The following is a 10,423-nucleotide window of genomic DNA, read 5'->3' as shown; positions in this document are numbered from 1 at the left end:
GTATGTACTCTTTTTTCTTTATTAGGCTTTTTTCCAGTGGATTTTTTTCCTAATAAGGTTTTAATGAAACACAATATCTATGAATATTCATGATAACTGTATATATTGTGGATGTTCCACTTTCTAGTGGAACCCACTGAAATAGCAAATTGCAATTTGCTTTTCTTTTCCCCTTTTTCCTCCACTTTCTCCCTACGTTTTCTCCTTTTTCCAGTGCTATAAATAGATCAGTGTGTTGTGCAACTGAATTCGGCAATTTCTCTCAGACTCTTACTATTTTTTAATATATCTTCTTCTTATTAAATTGCTAAATTAATTTATTTTATAACAAAAATTCAATTGTAATATAATATTTTAGGAAAAAGTTTTTTCTTTTCTTTTTTCTGAGAATTGGCATTTCAAAGGAGAAAACACTTTGCACCGTAGCAACTGAGAACAACCGCTCTTTTTCTGGGCTGTACTTATTTGTTGAATTTGTGAACTTCAATACTGTTGTAGCTAAAATTTATTTGTATTTATGTTGCCTGGCAATTTCATGAAGTTGTTGATGATGTTGATGGCGGCTACCGCCGCCATTGCTATCTATGCTGCGGAAGAAGACGGCAGGGTTGGGGCAAATTTTCCGGCAGGAGTGCTGCGTTTAGAAAGAGTGTTTCCGGTGAATCATAGTGTTGAGTTAGAGGAACTCATAGCTAGAGACCGAGCTAGGCATGCTCGAATTTTGCAGAATTTCGCCGGCGGAGTCGTCGATTTTCCAGTTATCGGTTCCTCCGACCCCTTCCTACTCGGGTATCTTTGTTACTACGACGGATTGAAAAGATTAACTACTCCCTCTCCATTCACTTTTATTTGTCAAATTTAACTGATTTTCGAAAGCTAAATTGATACGAAAAATATTATAAGTTGCGATCCTTCGCATAATCATATGATGAAAAAAATACATTTTAAAATTTTGGTCAAAGTCCATATTGTTTGAATGTCGAGAAATGTGACAAGTAAGGTTGAAGGGAAGGAGTAGCTTATTTTGTTTTGATAATAGTGTTTCCTTTTTTAACCTTCATTGTCAATTATTTGGATAGTAATTTTTGTGAATTTCGGGAATGTTTGATTCTTTATGATGTTATGGCCTGTGATACCTCTGGAGAGAGTTTTTATTTATTTGATGCACACGGGAATCGGTTGAAATAGAAAGAAACTTTCTATTTATTCATTTCTAGTTTGAGGACAATTGATCAAGACAAGGTCTTTGGTGCTTGGGATTAGATTGACATTCTCCCATTTGTGCATACATCCATTTTGCATTTGTTGTCTCGTAAGGTCTTCTTTTGAAATGGCTTGGAGAGAGAGATTGCTGATGTTGCAAGGTACAAAACTGTACTTCATTTGCATGATGATGTGTTTGCAGTTTTGTTATTGGTGGTTCCTGATATTGAAAGGTATAGAAAAGCATTCATGATGATGTGCCATCTGTTTCATTGTTGGTGGTGCTTCAATGTCATTTCGATTGATGGATTTGATTAGATTCTGGTCTCTTTGCTGTAATTCTTATTGTTCCTTAGTTCTGGTGTAGAATTTTTAGTTAAAATTGATGTGCTTTGTTTATGGGCATTTCTAATATATGATCAAATATGACATTTTCTTTGTGTTGTTATTGGAGTTGATGATTTTAGTGATTGCTGTTAAGCACTTTGCATATACTATAAATGTGTGACTCTTTCTATCCAGCTAATGATATTGACCATCGTATTTTTCCCCCTGTAATTTTAGCATTTATTATACAAAAGTCAAACTAGGATCTCCACCAAGAGAATACAATGTGCAGATTGATACTGGAAGTGATATCTTGTGGGTTACATGTAGTTCCTGCAACGATTGTCCTCAAATAAGTGGACTTGGGGTAGACCTTATTTTCCTTTATTCTGTCGTTACTTCACTTCCTTTATAAATTATGATAAAGCCAAAAAAAAAAACGTAACACTATATGTTATTGCAGGTTGAGCTTAACTTCTATGACACTACCAGCTCATCAACTGCATCTCTTATCTCTTGTTCAGACCCAATGTGTGCGTCGTCGGCTGAGTGCTCTAGTGAAACAAATCAGTGTGCTTACACCTTTCATTACGGAGATAACAGTGGCACAACCGGTTATTACGTGTCAGATTTAATATATTTTGACACGGTCCTGGGGACCTCACTGATTGCCAACTCTTCATCACCAATTGTTTTTGGGTAAGTGTGATTACTTGGATGGCTATATAAATATACTCTTATGTTTATGTGGAACTGATACCAATCATTAAAGCCAATTAAAAAGAGATGTCAACCAAACGAAGCTCTTAATTACTTGATTAATGTGGCTAACATTTCTCAAAGAAAAGACCCACTAGATGAGGCAAGTCAGTGAAATCAATGGATAAGTTATAAACTAATGCTATTGGTATCTAATAGCTAATAATGTGGATCAGATCATCATTTTGTTACATGTAAAATTGAATTTCGGCATACTTCTTCAGCAAGGTACTCGATTTTTGTATGAATCTGGTTTTTTTTCTTTTTTTGGTATGTGATACAAAAGGACTTTATCATTAGTCTTTGCTCAATGTTTAGAATAAGCTTGATGTAAGGTTTAAATCAGGTCTTGATTAACCCTGATAACAAATATGCCCTCCATTCACCCTCCTTTCATGTTTATGTGGCAAAGTTGCTTTTTAATCCGTTCAAAAAACAATGGCAACTTCCTAAATTTTGAAACCGTTTAACCTAAACTTCACATTTTACCCTTACTGACAAACATTTATACAAATGTGACCTGCTTAAAATCACAAGTTTCATAAATCTTTCTTTCATTCTTGGGAGCTGAATCCCAGAAGGAGATAAAAGGAAAAAGATTGACATAGAAATTTCTATATACAAGGTATTTCATTTTCTTCAATTTCACCTTAGCTTTTGTTTTGATTACATAAATCATTGTATCTGTCTTCCGGCGATTTTGGTCAAGGTATCCACACAGTTGACCAGATCCGATGCGATCCCACACCTACACGGGCCACACCCATGTCGTGTTAACACATATGAGCGACACCGAAAGTGAAGATTTAGAAGTCTTGCTAACATGGGACTAAACAAGATCTGTACCATAGAGAAGTAAAAGTTTATCAATATAATTAAAATTTTACTAATCAAGGTTTCGATTTAGCAGCAAACCATACTTCACCTAGAAGCTACCTGAATAATTTGTAACTAGGCAACATGATTCGCTCGACTCGATGGGTAATGCAATGCTTCAATGGTGATTAGATGTGAATAAATACTAAATTCATTTCTTTTTGTAGGGAAGGTGAGTAAATAGAGTTGAGTTTTCTCATGCATGGTCTAACATTTCTGCTTGAAGATGTCGTTTTTTTATACCGAAGTATTTGATTGTTCTCTCATAATTCTATCTCTATAGGCCCCATTATTTTACGTTCTCTTTGTTCTATGGTGGTAAGTTTTAGCCAGTGCATGCATTTTCTTCTCAAACCTTGATTTTGAAATCAAAACAGGTGCAGTACCTCTCAGTCTGGGAGCCTGACCAAGATGGATAGAGCAATTGATGGAATTTTTGGGCTTGGTCAACAAGGTCTTTCAGTAATATCTCAACTGTCTTCACGTGGAATATCTCCAAAAGTGTTCTCACATTGTTTGAAAGGAGATGGAAATGGTGGAGGTATACTAGTTCTTGGTGAGATTTTGAATCCAAGCGTCGTTTATAGTCCCCTTGTTCCATCAAAGTACGTATTATTGTTTTAATTTCTATATGATAAATAAAATGTTTTGTTCTAGATTATGATGTTTAGATAAAAGTTAGGTATGAAGTGTGCCTTAGGTTATATGATAATCATTGTGATAGTTTGTGATACTGTGAGAGAAAGAAAATATGCCAAAAATGATTCTATGTGTGCTATTTGGTTCCGGTTGTCATACCTTCTCCACCTAGTATATCTGTTAATGTAGATGATAAGTCCTTCTTTCTTAGAATTGTTTGTAAGTAATTTATCATTAGGTTAGGTTGATATCCTGGAGATTCGTGGTTGCACCAATACCAGTTGACAACAATTAGCTATTTCCTATAATTGACCGATGGATCCGCTGATGCAAATATTTAGAGTCCTACTGTCCCTCCCTCAGCACCAGGGGTGAAGCTAGTAGGGAGGAGGGGAGCCCCCTTCATGAAAAGAATTATACTGTGCAAATAGGGTAAAAACAAAAAAATTGGGTTATATAAAATTGTTGCATCCCCTTGACTTTATGAAAAATTATAGTTTAGTGGTAAATGGGGTTCAAAAGTTGGTTGTTCTGAATCCCCTTATAGAAGTTCTTGGCTCTGCCACTCAACATATCCACCTTCCAAGAAAAAAAAGAGAGAAGAATTGATTAAGAAGCATTAGCTTCTCGATATAAATCCACCGTCCAAGAGCTTGGTAGAGATTAAGCAACATTAGCTTGATATAAATCAACAGTCCAAGGGCTTGGTATTCAATTTGGCGTCTCAAGATGTGTTATGTTTCTCAAAGTAGTCTACATGTAAATATCGTGGCAACATCAATACCCACTTGGAAATCTTTCAATAAATCCATCAATTTAGTTTTGAATGCTAGATGGATTGCTCTTCACATATAGGTAATTAAATGTAACTTACCCAAAAATATAGGTTACTTTAATGTACTCAACACTTATTCCACTTCTGATAGTTTTTCATGTTCTCTGACATGTTTATGCTTCCAATCAGTTGGTGTGTACTAAAAAAAGAGGATGGTTGAGGTGTCATCTATTTGTTTCTTTTCTCCAATCTTGCAGGGTTCATTACACTGTATATCTGCAGAGCATTGCTGTTAATGGGCAAATTTTGCCTGTTGATCCAGGAGTTTTTGTGTCCTCTGGTGATGGAGGAACTATTGTTGATTCTGGTACAACTTTAGTTTATCTTGCGTCAGAAGCTTATGAACCCTTTATCAGTGCTGTAAGTGTTCTTTTCTCGATTTGTACCAAGATTCTTAAATTAATTTCCACAAGTATATTTCTATGTTGAGTGAACTTGTTATATTTTCCCATAACTTATAAGTTATACCTATGGACCATAGGGTACGTTTATAATCCAGAATAAGTCTTGACCTTAAGATGAATGCTTAATGTCAGTGGTTATATTCCTATCCCATAAGCTAATCACCATCTTTTCTGGTGGGGATTCTAGTCAGGATGTATTAATCAAAGGCTATCCAATTCAGGTTTTAGACTTGAGTTCTCCCTCTTCCTGGTAAACTTGAATTACCTTGGCAATTTAATTGGTGATCAAGTAATCAAAAACAGCAAAAGTACAATTAGGTAACCAATTCTAGCAAGTAGAAGTCAATTTATATGATAATCAAGAAAATATAATGATTAAACCTCCAAAAAAGAATCTATCTAAATCTAAAAGGTATTCAATTCATAAAGACATGCTAGAGCAGCACAAAGTATTCAAAACACATTATGATTAAGTTACAATGAATATAGAAAAGCTCTATATTGGATCCTTGATCTTTGGTGAAGCTTGAATCCTTCTTGCTCCATGAAGCTACTGAGAAACAACAAAGTTGAATCACTAAAATGTGCTGATCAGATGGGCATTCTAGGGAGGATGACCTCTTTATCTCATTTTCTCCATTCTTCTTCCTTTTGATTTCCAAATGCTTCCACAGTCACATTTAGCTTCCAAAGCACCACGATCTAACCCATGTTGCCCCGGACTCTTCAAAAATGTCAACGGGTGCGTGTCGGATTCTCCAAAATTAGAGCATATTTGGTGAATCCGACAGGGTGCGCGTCGAAAAGTGAGGCGTCCGGCAACTCAGGATCTAACAAATAACTTCATAGGTATTAATTCGAATTGATAAATTCTCAAAAATAAGCAAAACCTATGGGACATCAGAAACTTCATTTCTTATTTCATAATCAAGACTGATGAGTGAAAAGCTTTCCCATGTCTTCCTGTGCTACTCCTTGCTGGTCGAATATTTCAGGTAAGGGTACTCCATGTAATATGGTTTGAATTCTTATTTTGTGTATCGATATTTCTGCAACATATATTACAAACTTTACCCTCAGCAAAATGAAGTATTGTGGAAACTTCTTTCTGGTAGACACAAAGTCAGTTCCAATCTTTCTTCTAATGAATTGAAAGCTCTCTACCTTTGCAAGGAAGAAAAACTAATTAACCAGTTCTCTCTACTTCTGTTTTAACTTATTCATCTGCAGATAACTGCAATTGTTTCACCTTCAGCCAGGCCAATCATATCAGGGAAAAGGCCGTGTTATCTAGTTTCTTCAAGGTTGTTTGTTTTGTTTTCAATGAATGTTCAACCGTAGTTATAAGTGCTTAAATGGTCTATACACACCGCTTTGGTGACTTGAACAAGTCCCCCTGTTTCTCAAACAGCATTGAGGATATATTTCCTCCAGTTTCTCTAAACTTTGCTGGTGATGCATCCATGGTTTTAAGACCAGCAGACTACCTTGCTCATATGGGCATTTTGGTGAGTGTTGGAACCTACATATTTTGTATTTAAACATCTTCTACTAAAAGGTCATATAACCAAGTTATTTTTATCTTCTATTTTTTATGAACTTCAAAGATAAGTGACTCTATTTTATGTGTTTAACAGGAAGCTTCTGCTATGTGGTGTATTATCTTTGAAGAAAATGATCTAGGATTAACAATCTTAGGAGGTTGGTTTCTGGATAAATGGTTACTTCGTGATTCATCAACATATTAACTTTGTTAGTTGGTGCTTAACATTGTGTGTATGCATGTGTGCTTGAGTATTGTGGGTGATTAACAAATTTTCATTGAAGTTTAAGAGTTTCAGTCCCTTTCATTTGAAAGAGTTAAAGAATTCTCATTTATTCTGTCAACTACTTTCTCAAGTCATGGATGAAAAATATGCTTCCTTCTTAGCCAAGATGCATTTCCTGCTATTACTAGATTTTCTGGGTTCTTTGTCTTATAAAATCCTTCGAAGCCTTAGACTGTCGTAGTGGGGTTTCAGTGAGGTGAAACAATTGTTAATAAGCTGAAAGGTAGCATGTATAGACATCTATCAGAGACGGATGTTCTCTGATGTTCAAAGAGAGCAGAAAGTGGAATTCATGGAAAGCTGATTAGTGGAAAGAAAGATTATAAAGTGAATGTGGTTGCACTTCCATTTTCAAAGGTTCTATCTATATTATAGAAACATGTAGCAACGTTGGATATAATATTTGAGTGCATTTTGGTGTTAACAATGCGACGTGAAAAATATAAAAACGTAAAAATAAATAATAAAAAAAGGAAAAAAGACCCCCCATGGTAGTACGCTAAAGACGTCTAGCATTTGACGTCGGCCCATTCCCGATAACACCTTGTGCTATGATATTCCTGATTCTATGATAATGTTGGTTCAAAAGTACTTGTAAAGGTGAGGGACATTGTCGTCTGGTTGAGCAGTTGTAGAAACAGATGCAGAGTCCTTGGTGTACCGTAGTTCATGGACATAATGTAGCAGCCTGTTGTATATCCCGTCTCTGTGATTTTCTTTCTTATAGCTGTAAATAGTGAAACTCAATTACATATTTGTTTGTGCTTGTATCTTGTTCTTTCCCTTTCATGTAGCAACAGTGAACTCAAATTGAAGGGTTGATCTCATGCTAGCTAAAAGTGAGATGATCAAGTGGTTATAGGAGTCATATGTTCTGTGTTATTTGGAGTGGAAATACTGAAAGTTTGTCATGATGTGGTTTTGTCATACAATATGTATTTGCTAGTTCCCTAAGGGGTTGTTTGGTTCACTTACTAGTTATATGGGGGTCATAGAGCAGGGATATATTGTTTATGCAATGATTAATACTGAAGCGATTGTTATGCGGTGGTTACTACAAACTCTACATTAGTTGCGCGGTGATCACTTTGTTCTTATTTGACCAACCAAACATTGTATTATCTCATGAGGGATTTTATGTTGGGATTATTTGCTCAACACCACAACCAAACCACCCCTAATTGCATTGCTTGCGTCATTACTGCCAGATTGTAGAGAATCTAGAGTGATGATTAAATCTAGTTGGCACTCACTTCTCTTTCTCTTGCTATACAGATCTCATTCTTAAAAATAAGATCATTGTATATGACTTGGCCCGACAAAGAATTGGATGGACAGAGTATGATTGTAAGTACCATCTTTAAAGATTTGATTCTCATTACTTACATCTCCATACTTCCTCCTTTCTTAGAGATTGTTAATGAATATATACACCCTAGCAATTCTCTACAAGTAGGAGCTCTGATGTTATTTACTTATAAAATGCTTTTATTATAGGTTCATCGCCCGTGAATGTGTCTACAACCTCAGGCAAGGATGAATTTATGAATGCTGGACAATTAAGTGTGAGCAGTTCATCAAGCAGTGTTCCCTTCAATCTGCCACTTGCTACAACTAATGCTCTTCTTTTACTTTTTTGGGAGCTAATGCTTGGTTCCTATTTATGTAGCTTGACTTCAATTTTTCTAGTCGTTTTCCCTTAATATGTGATATAATCTGCTAATTAATATCAATAGCGCGCAGTTAGAAGGATTGTGAAGATTTTGTTGGGGGCAAGGCAATTATTTTTTTCAGTTCTTGCTTCTAATGGTCAAGTTGTAGAAGGTAAAATGTCAAAAGGCATCGGGTAAGTCTTACAGGACATTAATTTGTATATAACATTATAACAATGTAAAAGCAATTCACTATTGTAGTCAATTAGTCATTCGTGCTTTATAATTAATTTTAATTTAGAAAAGTTATGCGGTATGACAAATTTTACTATTATATTATGCATTTAGGGTATAGTTTAAAATAATTACGGCTTGCAGCAAACATAACTATTTATTTACGCGGTATAGAAAATCTTGCTTGTCAGATATACAAATATATATGTATATCAATTACCATTATATAATTTTTCTGACAAATATACCTATACAATTCGACAGATATACATATATAATTCGCCTTTCGCTCGCCTTTTTCGATCTCACTCGCCTCTCTCCTCCTCTCTTTCAATTTTGCTTGCTAGATATACAAATACATATGTATACCAGATTATCAGTTATATATATACAATTTTTTGACAAAATATACATATACAATTCGACTCTCGCTTGCCTCTCTCCTCCCTCTCTCGATCTCGCTTGCCTCTCTCTCAATATCGCTTGCTAGATATACAAATACATATGCATACCAGTGTTTGTATATTTCGGTAATACAAATAATTCGTGGGTATAACGTTTGTATAATTCGCTACATCGTTTATATAATGACAAATTTATGTTTGTCATTATAAGTAATTAGGAAAACTATACCATATGAAATAATTATGCTTAAAAGGTTTGCCATATCTGAAAATTCCCCCTATAATTTTCATCTGTCTTCTTCGTAGTGTAACACATATAATGCTGAGAATGTTACTGCATTTTTTTCCTCCTCGCAATGAGGATTTTTAATTGTCATTTTCAGTGTGTAAGAATTTGTTTGCTATTTGATTTTTACATTCTATGCTTGGAGAAAATTTTTGCCCAATAGACACAGCAGAAAATTTATTAAGTGAATAATTTTAGAAAGTGTAAACAGTCTCTCAATATAATTTATCAAATTATGAAATAGGATTAAATTTTACAGAGAATAATATAATTTAATAATTTATACAATTTGGCTTTAACTTTTTTTTGAGGAAAATGGCAGTAATTTTGGTTGTGAAAAAGAAAAACAATCCCACAAATCATGGAATTGTATCTCATTAGAACTTATAACTTTTACCAAACAAAGAAAGATAAATTTAACTTCTTAAATAAACATGTCAAAAAAATGGCTTAGTAAATAAATAAATATATATACACAAATAAGTAAATGTATACAAAAATTGAAATTATACAAATAAATAGCTAAAAAGTATAATTGCTGATAATATAAATACAAAAAAGTAATTTCATAAAATTGTTGAAAATATATAAATAAGGTCTAAAAAAGTAAGAAAGCCGCAATAAACATTGCTATACCAAATTCATAAAATTATATACAACATAATGTGAAATGTATTGATAGAAATACAAATCACAAAAAATATACAAAATAAATTATACAAATATACCAATAATGCTGAAATATACAAATAATAGTGGGACTTATACTTGCTAATTGTATATAATTATTAAAAATATATAAATAAGGTCTAAAAAGTAAGAAAGCCACAATTAACATTCTTATGCTAAATCCATAGAATCGTATACAACATAATGTGAAATGTATTTAGAAATACAAAATCACAAAAGAATATACAAAATAAATTGTACAAATACTTCAATACTGCTGAAATTATACAAATAATAGTTGTAACA

At 34.0% G+C, this 10,423-nt stretch overlaps 1 protein-coding gene across 1 annotated transcript; it reads left to right on the top strand.

Moving 5' to 3' along the window:
* Positions 1-318: 318 nt before the first annotated feature.
* Positions 319-8,810, top strand: LOC129876259 (aspartic proteinase 36-like). Its single transcript, XM_055951639.1, has 10 exons — positions 319-789; positions 1,768-1,897; positions 1,994-2,229; positions 3,543-3,770; positions 4,837-4,999; positions 6,274-6,347; positions 6,455-6,551; positions 6,681-6,744; positions 8,148-8,219; positions 8,370-8,810. Exons 1-10 carry the CDS (start codon positions 518-520, stop codon positions 8,573-8,575), a joined length of 1,542 nt encoding a protein of 513 aa, XP_055807614.1. The 5' UTR covers positions 319-517; the 3' UTR covers positions 8,576-8,810.
* Positions 8,811-10,423: the final 1,613 nt, after the last annotated feature.

The sequence above is a fragment of the Solanum dulcamara genome, chromosome 12 (assembly GCF_947179165.1).
Source record: "Solanum dulcamara chromosome 12, daSolDulc1.2, whole genome shotgun sequence".
Classification (NCBI taxonomy): domain Eukaryota; kingdom Viridiplantae; phylum Streptophyta; class Magnoliopsida; order Solanales; family Solanaceae; genus Solanum; species Solanum dulcamara.
Note: the sequence above shows the minus strand (reverse complement) of the source record. Positions and strands in the feature narration are given on the sequence as shown.